The sequence below is a fragment of the Lynx canadensis genome, chromosome D4 (assembly GCF_007474595.2).
Source record: "Lynx canadensis isolate LIC74 chromosome D4, mLynCan4.pri.v2, whole genome shotgun sequence".
NCBI classification, from domain to species: Eukaryota; Metazoa; Chordata; class Mammalia; order Carnivora; family Felidae; genus Lynx; species Lynx canadensis.
In genome coordinates this window covers 60,783,811-60,795,956 of record NC_044315.2, presented here as the reverse complement: position 1 = coordinate 60,795,956, position 12,146 = coordinate 60,783,811, and the positions used below count along the sequence as shown (strand labels likewise).

At 49.8% G+C, this 12,146-nt stretch overlaps 1 protein-coding gene across 1 annotated transcript in view; it reads left to right on the top strand.

Moving 5' to 3' along the window:
* GABBR2 (gamma-aminobutyric acid type B receptor subunit 2) overlaps positions 1-12,146 on the top strand; it is a 347,346-nt gene that overhangs the window by 104,389 nt on the left and 230,811 nt on the right. The window contains exon 2 of the mRNA XM_030293915.1: positions 5,941-6,078. Coding sequence (XP_030149775.1) covers positions 5,941-6,078 — 138 coding nt within the window. The remainder of the gene's footprint in view (positions 1-5,940; positions 6,079-12,146) is intronic.

Here is a 12,146-nt window from a genome sequence, read left to right as displayed (position 1 = left end):
CCAGTGATTTGGTGAATTGATTCTCAGGCAAACTGGCGTGCAATGGATTAACTTCCAGGGAGTGTGTGCGAGTGACTGGCTCAGCCAGTATCGCCTCGAATTCCTCTCAGGACATTCATCTGCCCTTCTCCAGGCCGAAACCAAAAATCACACGTGGGCAAGGACCTCCGGAGTCGTCCGCATCGTGGTTTTCAGGCATTTTACGCTACTAGCAATGGAATCCCCTTTTTCAGATTAAGTATTACGTGGGACCTTGATGCTGAATATAGAACAGATAGAAGAAGAGCTGCTGGGAGCCCAGGAACCCCCTCGCTGGCTCCAAAACATCTCTGCCGGGTCCTAGGCAGGTGCCTGAGGGCCTCCAGGTCGACAACCTCCAATCTGGTTCATCCACAGAGACTCAGCTTTGGTCAGCTGGAAAGTCCCTCTAGTTAGGACACTATTCGTATCAGGCAAGAAGTTACGGTATCAGAATGAGGATGACAGAGGGGCATCTGAGTGGCTCAGTCTGCTAAGTGTCCAACTTCAGCTCAGGTCATAATCTCATGGTTCGTGGGTTCAAGCCCAGCGTGGGGCTGTGCTGACAGCTCAGAGCCTGGAGCCTGCTTCAGATTCTGCATCTCCCTCTCCCTCTCTCTGCCCCTCCCCTGCTCGTGCTCTGTCTCTCTCTCTCTCTGTCTCAAAAATAAAATAAAAAAAAGAAAAGAAATGAGGATGAGGGAGAGTAACATCTAAAATGGGACAGGTATGCCATGTGATTTTTATTTGGTAGTCACTTTAAAAGTGCTCTCTTTAGGGGAGCTGGGGAAGTGTGCTTCGTGCCCCGTAGGTGGTTTATTCTGCCTCAGGTCCAGAGCACTAATCAAGAGGAGACCTGGGTTTGGAGCGTTATTCTGAGGGAAATGGTCCTTTCTAGAATACTGCTAGCTTTAACATCACCGTTGCCTGTTGAGCTGAGTTCTCCAGATTGTTGAGGAAGCTCTGAACCAGGAATCCTGAAATCCTTCCCCTAATCCTGACAGGGCAGTGACAAACCCCTTCCCTCCTCTAGTCCTTGGGGTCTGCATCTGAAAATGAAGGTACAGGGCTAGCTACATGAGCGATGCCCATGTGTTTGGATTTCACACACCAGTAAAAGCTGAATAAGCAGAGTGGGGAGGGGGACGTGGAAGAGAAACTTCCATTAAAAAAAAAAAAACCACTTTGGGACACCTGGGTGGCTCAGTCAGTTAAGTGTCTGACTTTGGCTTAGGTCATGATCTCACGGTTCGTGAGTTCAAACCCCGTGTCAGGCTCTATGCTGACAGCTAAGAGCCTGGAGCCTGCTTCGGATTCTGTGTCACCCCCGCCTTCTCTGCCCCTTCCCTGCTCGCACTCTGTCTCTCTCTCAAAAATAAATAAACAATAAAAAAAATAATAAACACTTTATTTTGTCACATTAGGATATTAAAAACAAAACCATTAGGGACACCTGGGTGGCTCATTTGGTTAAACACCCGACTTCGGCTCAGGTCATGATCTCGTCCTATGTGAGTTTGAACCCCTCATCGGACTCTGTGCTGTCAGCACAGAGCCTGCTTCAGATCCTCTGTCTCTCTCTCTCTCTCTCTCTCTCTCTCTCTCTCTCTCTCTGACCCTCCTCCACTCATGTCCTCTCCCTCTCTCTCTCAAAAATAGACATTAAAGAAAACAGAAATTCGTTTTAAAAAAAAACATTCTACTATCTATAATTTTATAACAGAAAACATTTCAACACCATATAGAGTCTGAAGCATCTTATCTACAAATTAAGGATAGCTTTTGAAATGAAATACATTTAACTTTAAAGAAAACCTCACTATATTATTCTTGCTTTTCTCATTCTACTTCACCGTGTTAGTTTTCCATTGCTGCTATAACAGATGACCACAGATTTAGTGGTTTACTCCACAGCCGTGCATTGGCTCACACAGTCCACGGGCCAGAAGTCCAGGTACTGCATGATTCGGTTGGGTCCTCTGCTCAACGCTTCACAAGGTCAAAATCAAGGTGTCTCCTGGGCAGGGTTCTTAACTGGAGGCTCCACTGGGGAAGATCCAGTTCCTTTGGATTGCAGGACTGAGGCCCCCATTTTCTTAACACGTGGCCCCGTTCACCTTCAAGCCAACAGGTGCACTGAATTTATCCCATGCTTGGAGTCTCTGATTTCACTCCTTCTACCAGCAAATGAGACCTCTGCTTTTTGGGACTCGTGTGATTACATTGACCACCTGGATAATTCTTCAAAGTCAGCTGATAAGAAACCTTAGTTATATCTGCAAAGTCCTTTTTCATGTAACATAACATATTCGTGAGCGTAAGATCAAGGGGCACGGATCGCGGGGGCCAAAATTCCACCTTTCACACCCAGCCTGGTGAAAATGGAGTAGGATAAACATTTGTAAACATTAGAAGATTCTTCCAGTTAAAATACTGGTTGTCAAATATTCTCCTGCTCTTGAGTCGACATTCAGGGTGTGTATTTGTGAGAAGTCAGGACATCATCATTATTACAGAGTCTTGCACAGACAAGGTACCAGGGAAATGTTTGCAGAGGGAACAAGTATTAATAAGTTCATTGTTGCTCATATTGTTTTAATGCAACTTTGATTATAAATCTTGTGGCACTGTATTATCATTGTCACTAGCTACAGATTAGGAAACAAGCTAAAATCATTACAAGAATGTATTAAAATGGGAAATGATTCAGTAAATCATGGTAGAAACAATTAAAACATGAACTGCTCTGTTATATCGGCTGTGTTCCGTGCAGGGTGGGAAGTGTTGCTTTCAATCAAGGAACAAGGACAATTAATACAGGGCCCCAAGATGCAATAAGAACTTAATCTTTCTTCTTTCCCTCTCTCCTTCCTTCCCATCTTTCATTTTCTCCTTCTCTCTTTCTTTCTTAGCAAAAAAAAAAAAAAAATTTTTTAATGCGGTCCATTTTTAAATTAAATTTAAATTAAAAAATGGAATTATTTCCCAGATCTCTGCAAGCTGCAATTCTCAGCCTTGCCCAGGGCCTTTTGCCTTCCCCCCACCACCCTTCCCCACACCCTGCCCTCCCCCGGGTGCTTAGGGCCTGCTGGGCCCTACCCCTCCCCTGCACAGCCACTGTGCCCCATGTGACATGGCCTCCCCCTGCTGTCTCACCACCTCTGCTGGACAGTGGGCTCTCTGAGGCCAGCCACAGCTCACACTCGGGTTTCCAGCCCTGTCAGCACCCGCTGTGGGTCAGAGTCTCTCAAATGAAAAGGGAGCAGTAAGTACTGAGCCACTCTGGTCCCACATTATGATCGCTTAAGGGGAAGGGAGAGGGAGCAGAAAGGAAGAGGAGGACCCAGAATGGAGAGGAAGACAAAAGTAAGAGGAGAGACGTGGGCATAGAAGGAGAGGAGAGAGAGCAGATACAGGGAGGATGTCAGAGGGCTCCTTCAGGCATGCAACAGATTCTTGCTGTCCCTTACTGAGCTCTGGGGAGAGAGCTGTGAAAACAGTGACAAAAATCCTTGCTTTCGGAGGCTTACCTTCTAGTTGGGAGGTCAGTCAATATACAGGCATCAAAAAACAGGATGATTTCAGATAATGTTAGGAACTGCCTTAGGGCAATAAATAGGGTGGCATGTTAGGGAGTGACTGGAGTGGGGGACATTTTGGATGGGGGACAGCGATGAGGAGGTAACAGCTATACCAAGTCCTAGATGATGAAAAGGAGTGAACCATGCCGAGAAACAAGTGAATATTGTTCCCGGCAGAGAAAACAGCAAGTGCAAAGGCCCAGAGGCAGGAAGGAAATTGCTCTCCATTTCAAGGAACAGAAAGGAGGCTGATGAGCTGTACTTGATGAGCAAGGGAGAGAGATGGAGGAAAATCAGGTCAGAGTGGGAGGCAAGGCTGAACCTAGTGGCCTCTTGTGTCCATTATGATAGGAGGGGTTCACACCCTGGCCCCAAACTTGTAAATAAGACAAAGTAGCTGTTATATAACCAGTTAGCCTAACACTTAGAGCGTTTTCTAGCAGCCCTGTCTAAGAGCCATCTGACTGGTGGAACTTAAGACCCAGACGCTTACAATTCTCTGAAACCGACAAGATGTGCTAGTCTTTGGTGATTTTCTTTTCTGTCCACAACGGTTATCGTTTTATTGTCCTGTAGGACATTAACTGGTTTTCTATCTAATTTGGCAATCTTACCTTATTTCTTATTTTTCCATTCGCCATAAAAATCCCTGTCTCTCAAATTTTCTCTTGAGTCCACTTTGCCACGCTGCAGATCCCCTTATTAATGAGTTAAATAAAAGGTTGACATATACCCACCATCAATTTTCATAAGAATGATGTTTTTAACCTTTTGAGAATTACATTCTGCTAAGAGGTTGGGTTTTAAGTGCACGGAAAGCAGGACAGTCAGAAGGACTGGTTTATGTTTTACAAAGAAGCCTCAGACGGCTGGGTGGTGAGCAGGCTTAGCCGGGCCCCAGGGGAAGCAAGGAGCCCGGCTAGGTGCCAGTGCCTCTGTGCAGGGAAGAGACAAATGACAGAGGTAGAGGTGGAAGTGAGTCCTCACCTACTCCCGACATTTGAGGACATTTGTCCTTGTTCGTTTCCACGCTGGATCCCTGGGATCTGTTTTAGTGGCCAGTTTTCGTCTCTGGTGTGTGAGCTCCTTGGCAGGAGCTGTGTCCAACTTTTGTGTGACCTAAGCATCCAGCCCTGGACTGGACATAGCAGTGCTTGGCAAGGGTTTGCCGAGCGAATTCTCCTCTTCAGATCATCCTCCGCCTCCTCCTCTTCCCTTTCTTTCTCCCCTTCTTCCTCCTCCCCTTCTTCCTTCTTTTTTTATTGTGACAAAATATGCATAGCATAAAATTTACCATTTTAACCATTTTTAAGAGTACAGTTCAGTGGCATTAAGTACTTTCAATTGTCATGAAACCGTCACCACCGTCTGTCTCCAGAATGTTTCCATCATCCCAAACTGAGACTCTGTCCCCCTTAAACATGAGCGCTCCCCCCTTCCCTTCTCCCCCAGCCCCTGGCAGCCACCATTCTGCTTTCTGTGTCCACGAATTTGACTCCTCCAGAGACCTCATCTAAGTACAGTCCCACGATATCTGTCTTTTTGCATCTGGAGTTTTTTCATTTAGCATGACGTCATCAAGGTTCATCCGTGCTGTGGCATGTGTCAGAATTTCCTTTCTTCTTAAGGCTGAAAAACATTCTGTTGTGTGTGTATAGATCGCATTTTGTTTATCCCTTCGTCTCTTGATGGATAGGTAGGTTGTTTTCACCTTTTTTTGGCTATTGTGAATAATACTGCTGTGAACATGGATGGGCAAATATCTCTTCGAGTCCTGGCTGTCAGTTCATTTGGCTGTCTCCCCAGAAGTGGAATGCTGGATCATATAGTAATCCTGCTTCACTTTTGGGGGAACTGCAGTACTGTTTTCTCTCGCAGATACACCATTGTGCGTTCCCACAAGCAATGAGCCATGGTTGCAACTTCTCCACATCCTCACCGACACTTACTGTTTTGTGCTTTTTTGATAATGGGTGTGGATTTGTCTTCTTTTAAAATATAAATGACCCAGGAAGAGGGAGACTCCAGAGTGAGGCATCTGGGGGCTCTTTCCTCCGTGCGTTCTGCATGGAGATAATGGAGGAGCCAGAGGTCCTGGAGTTGGATCGGGGTGGGGGTGCTTGGGGGGAGGAGAGCCTGGATGTGGGGGGACCATCATCACACCCACCGAGCTTACAGCGTGGGTTCGGGGCTGGCTGAAGGAGAGGCCGCCCGATGGGGGAGCTGAAACCTAGAAGGTTTCCCGTGAGGAAATTTGTTTGTGTGAATCTGCTGTCGGGCCCCTGTCCCTGGGGAAAGCTGTTTCTAATTCAGGCTTCTCTTTCTGTCTGTTGCTCCCCAGTGTGATAATGCGAAAGGGTTGAAAGCCTTCTACGATGCAATAAAATACGGGCCGAATCACTTGATGGTGTTTGGAGGAGTCTGTCCGTCCGTTACATCCATCATTGCAGAATCTCTCCAAGGCTGGAATCTGGTGCAGGTAAGGTTTGGGTCACTTTTGGTTAGGGGACTGTCTTCGGCATCAGTCTTTTGCAGGAATGGTTCCTTGTGCAACGTGGTTTCTAAGTTGCTCCGTTCATGCCTCCCCAACTCTTTCCTGGATGATCGCACAGCTTCCTGCTACCCCCACTCCTGGCCCAACCCTTTGGCCTTTCTGGCACGGCCGACGCAGTGGGTCTCTGTGGGGTGGCCCCAACTCCACTGCGTGTTTGGAATCTTTTAGTGACTCCCTAGCCTGACTGTCAGTGCCATCAACATCCAGCCAATTGCCCGCCTAGCGTCATCTCTTGTCCCTGCCGCTCACCCCATGCCTCAGCCCCTCCCGACAACCCACCTTTCCCCAGAGACATCTTGCACCTTCAGACCTCTGAGCCCTGCTCTCACTGTTCCCTGATCAGATGGACTTTTATCTCCTTGCTGCCAAGCCTCCCTCCCCCACTGAAATTCTCTTGTCCACCAAGACTGCCCTTTCCCTCACACAGGCCTTTCCTGGGGCTCCTGACCAGTATTCACTCTTTACACTGGCGAATGTTATACACCATCCAGCCAGTGAGTGTAAGGTCTGATATAGACAAACTCACCAGTGCCAGCTGTTCTTTGGACTAGGAAAGAGAAGAGCATGGAAAGATGTGACCAATGAGAATGAGTGGTGGCCCACGCATGTGGTTTACTTCTTTGTTTCATCCATCCATCCATTCACCCATCCATCCATCATCCATCCATCCATCTGTCCATCCATCATCCTTCCTTCCATCCACCTTTCCATCCATCATCCATCCATCCATCCTTCTTTCCATCCATCCATTATCCATCCATCCATCATCCTTCCTTCCTTCCTTCCTTCCTTCCTTCCTTCCTTCCTTCCATCCACCCATTCACCCTTCCTTCCTTCCTTCCTTCCTTCCTTCCATCCACCCATTCACCCTTCCTTCCTTCCTTCCTTCCTTCCATCCACCCTTCCTTCCATCCATCCATCCATCCATCCATCCATTCTTCCATCATCCACCCTACCATCCATCCAACAAATATAACAGGCAACTTACTATGTGCCTGGAATTTTGGTAGACACTGGGGGATATAGTGCTAACAGGACAGGTAGGGCACCTTCCCTTTCAGAGCTTACATTCTAGGAGGGAGCCAGGTAGGCAGTAAGCAGGTAAACAAGTAGTAATACTAAGAGCTAACACTTGTGTAAGGCTTACAGGCTTACAACATACCAGACACTCTTCTGAGCACTTGTTTGTGTTAATTCAATCCTTAAAAGTTCTCTGTGCCGTAGTCACTATTATCCTCATTTTATAAAGAAGAAAACCTGGGCACACAGAGGTCTAGTAACTTGCTCAGGGACTGTCAGCTCATAGGTAACAGAGTCAGGATTTACACTCAGGCAGTCTGGCCCTTAAGCAAAGACTGCAGTAGGAAACAGCCACGATAGAAATAAGCAGGGTGATGGGACTAGTGGTGACGGCCCCAAGGCAGTTAGGGAGGGCCTCTTGACGGAGGTGACCTTTGGGCTGAGACCTGAAGGGTGAGAAGGAGCTGGTTGGGTGGATGGAATAGGAAATGCAGGTGGCCTGTGCTGAGAAAGAACTTGTCATGTTCAGGGAACAGAGAAGGGGCAGTGGGGCAGGAGCATGGTGAGTGGGGAGCCAGGATGGGAATGAGGAAGCCAGTGGAGCCTGACCACAGCAGGATCTGGTTTCACCGCACTCCTGCTGACTGAGGAGCTCAGTGAGTCTGGCCCTGCTTGCATGGGATGCTGGGGGTAGAGCCCTGACCTCACGGCCCAAAGGGAGGCAGGAGCTGTCTGAGGCTGAGGTATGATGAGGAAGGAGCGAGGTCCCAGGGAAGGCTACCCACTCAGCCCAGGGGCAAGAAAGACTTCCCAGAAGAGGGATGTGGAGCTGGCTGTGAAGGAAGAGAGGACGCTGGACAGCTGGAGCCGTGAAGGAGAGCATTGCCGGCAGAGGAAACGGGGCGCTCAGAAGCAAGAGGTGGGGGAGTGTGTGGGCCTGGGGAGCACTGAGTCATTCGCTGTGGCCTGAGCAGGCCACGCTGAATGTGGGTGGACGCAGCAGGAGATGAGGTCAGAGAAGCAGCTTGGCATGCTATGGTGCAAACCCAACCACGTGCCTGGGACCCAGCACCACTCACCTGGCTTCAGGCCCTGTGGTTGGTGCCTGCAAACAGTGAGACCTTGGGCGAGTCACCTTCTCTTGCTTCAGCTTCCTTTCCTGCAGACTGAGGAGCACGCTGTACTCCCTACTCGGCAGGGCCAGGCACTGCCTCTCTGGGCCTCAGCTCCTCGTATAGAAAAGCAGGGGAGGGAGAAGGCCGGTCTCATAGGACTGCTGTGTGGGGTAAATGATCACATTGTGATCAGAACTGTGGCTGGCACATCCTTAGCACTAAGTGTTTCTTGTTTTATCCTTACCCCTGCCCTGCCTCCTGCTGCTCCCCGAGTTGACTACCCCAGCTTCTCAGCATCCTGGGTCTTTCTTGCAACACTGTTCCCACCCCCTGAAACGGCCCATTCTTAGACATCCGGCTTGAATGCTGCCTCTTCCAAGAAGCCTTTCCTTACTGCACTCTCTAAAGTCTCCCCTCTAGAAATTCTTTTTCTCACTTCCCTGTGTTTACTTCTAGCTGAGCACATACATGGCCCACCCCTCCTGCGCCTCTGCCTGTCCCTCTCTGAGGGCTTGGCAGAAGTGGGGGCATGTTTAGCTGGGCTTTGAGCTCCTTAAGGAGAGAACCTGGGCCTGAGTTACTCCTGTTTTTCCTGGTGCTTAACACTTCACAGACCTTATTATATGTCTGTTGAATGAACAGAAGCATGGAGGGAGGAAGGCAGAGATGGAGGGATGGAAGAACCTGCAGACGGACACTTTGTTCAAACATGGCAGGCCAAGTTCTCTGGAGAAGCCCCATCCAGAGAGGAATCCATGGAGCTTCCGGGCCTTTTCACCACCTCACTTGGATCCATTTGCCCTCAGAATTCTCTGAGGAGCTGTAGAAGCAAGCAGGACATTGGGAACTTCTAGCTTGCCAGCCAGAGCTCCCTGGCCCCCGCATGAGCAAGACAAGCCTCCAGCTTAGAGAAGTTGACAGGACAGGAGACTGGGTTATGAAATGGAGATTGTACTAGTTATTGCTGCATAACGAATCGCCTCCAAATTCAGTGGCTTAAAACAACAATAATTATTATTTCATTATTTCTGTTGGGTCAGTAATTCAGACCCAGAGAATGGCTTGTGTCTGCGTCATGATGTTTGGGGTCTGCCTGGAAGATTTGGAGACTAGGGTCTAGCATCATCTGAAGGCTTGACTGGGGCTGGAGGATCAGCTCCCAAACTGGCTCCCTCACATGGCTGGCAAGTTGGTGTCTCTCCATGCAGGTCTCTCCATAGAGATCTAGAGTGCCCCCATGGCATGACAGCTGGCTTCCCCCAAAGCGACTCAGCTAGAGACCAAGGCAGAGGTTGGCAAAGTCTTTCAGGACCTCGCTTCGGAAGGTGCACACTGTCATTTATGCCTATTCCACTGCTCACACAAATTAGCTCTTATTTAGTGAGGGAGAGGACTAGGCAAGCTGTAGCGGGAGGCAAAGGTCACCGGGGTCCATCTTGGAAGCCGACTGCTGCAGGAAGGAGTAATTCTCTGAAGGAGGCGGGAGCTCAAGTTGCCCAGAAAAGGAGGCTTAATGCTGAGTCCCTTCTGTGTTTTGAAGAGCTCCTCCTCATCCTTCAAAACCCTGGATAAGTACCTCTTCCTCTATGATGCCCTCCTTGGTTCCTTGCCTTCTGTGCCTCCCATCCCTAGCCCCAAAAGTAAATGAATTGCTCCTTCCTAAATAAAGGCTTCTCTATGAAGGCTGTCTCCCCCAGGCTGGTGTAAAGTGGTTCTTATCCAGAGGGGACAAAGTATCTTACTCATTTTATGTATAAAGCACAGATATATATAGAGACATAAATAGGTGTATAGTATATTGTGGTATTAACATTTCATGAGTGGTGCAGGATTAGGAAAACATGTACGAGGCTTCCTCGCAAAGTCATAGTGACAAGAATGTTGGGAAACAAGGTTCTTCGTCACTTCTGTTGCACACGGTATTTTGTCATTAAATGAATTACATCTTGTGGGAAATAGTTTATTCTATATCCAGGTATTCCCTACTAGAATAGGAGCTTCTTGGGGGGGCAGGGGCCCCCATTTCCTTCATCTCCCGGTTCCCAGGGCCTGCTGCAGGGCCGGGCACCAGCTGGGTCGTCGCTGAGTGCTGACCTGAACTAAATGCGGGGCACAGGCTGCAGAGCCTGAAGCCTCCCACGGCAGCAGTTTTCTCGCCCTGTGGGCTTGACTGTGGGGGAGGTGGAGGATGTGGGAGGGAATGCAGGTCCTCAGTCTCCTCCTAAACAGGATCACTGTGCATCGCTGCAGACACGAACGGTCCACCATTGCCCTGGGTTTCTGCCATCAGATACTGCACCAGGTCAGGGGCTCCAGCTGCACCCTGACGGGGGCTACCTGGGGGCTGGGGACTGGACGGTGCCTGGCAGTTTGGAGAGCTCTGGAGACCTCGGAGGCAGAATCACGGGATGAGCCCAGGAGAGGAGACTTCTCCCAGCCTGTGGAGCCAGCCAAGGGGACTGAAGCAACAAAGACGAGGCTCTTGATAAAGAGTAGCGTTGGGGTTTCCGCCTCCCCTCTGCCCCATTTTCAGGGAACCCACACTCTGGGAGCCTCCCAACCCCCTCATCACGTCTGAGAGGCTGAGCTTGCTTGCAGAGAGGTGGAGGGGCTGGAGGAGTGGGCCTACATTCACTCAAGGGGTTCAGCGAATCCCTTAACTTATTCAAAACTGGGCTCCGAAACAGACTTTCACAAATGGGAAAATGCATGTAATTTGTGTAATTGAAAAGGAGCACTGACTGCCCTTTGGGGGAACAATGCTCGCTGGACAGAGACAGCCTGGAATGTGTAATCAGTTGTTTCTGTTTCCTGGTGCTACAAAAATAGGGATTCGCACGACAGAGGGGTGAAAATTCAGCCTGGTGCCAAAATCGGTTAAATTTAACTTCTGCTTTTTTGCCGGGCTTCTTGATTCATGGTTGCTGCGTCGAGAGACTAATATTGTTTAAGTCATGATGTGAGTCACTCAGCCACCGGGAGCGTCAGCTCCTCCAGCTAGATGCGAGGATCTTAGAGTCCAGGCTGTGACATGCAGGCTTTGTCCCTCTCTGGCCTGGTCAGACCCCGCCCTTGGGGAGCTCGGAGCTGGGGCCTCACACCACCAGGCACCTACCAGGGCATAGCCTGGGAGACATCTGGGAAGGGTCAGGGACTGGCCGTTGGAGACGGCATGTTCGGACCGGAGGACACGCAGGAGTCTTCGCCTCCAGAGCCACATGGCTCTTTGAGAGATGTTGCTGGCTGGCTGTGACGTAGGTGGGGAGACGCAGAAGAGATGGCTGAAGTTAGCGGGGAGCAGAGCCTCCGCTCTCTGCAAGCAAGCCCTTGGCGCTGGAGGCGTCCAGCACGGGGCAGGCTGCCTGGCTGTGAAGTAGGGGGTTCCCTGTTGCCCGAGGTTCCCCGGATGTACCAGTGTCATCCAGTCCTGCTTCTGGGGAGATCTAATATATAGAGGAAGAATAGACCAGGTTGAAGACTCTCAAACTCTATTACAAGAGTCACTTATGGGGGCTGGGGATGTGCAAATTCCCCAGGCTGCACTCAGCAGGTGCAGGTTAAGGGATTCATCAAATGCCTCAAGGGCTAGAGACCCACTCCTCACCCTCGCTGCCATTTCGGTACCCGCAGCTCAGGTGACTTAGATGCAGTAAGTTCCTCGGGTCCTGCTAGGCCAGGTCATCTCTCAGGCTCATCTCCCAGACGCTGGGGCTCTAGGACTGGGACGCCAAGGACTCTGTGGAGTGCTCCCAGTGTGCAGAGCTCAGTTTATGCTGCCCCTGTTGGGGAGAGGGCGCAGAGGAGACAGCAGGGCCCCCAGGACGGAGTCCACAGTCCCTCTGCGGCCAGAGGGTTCTC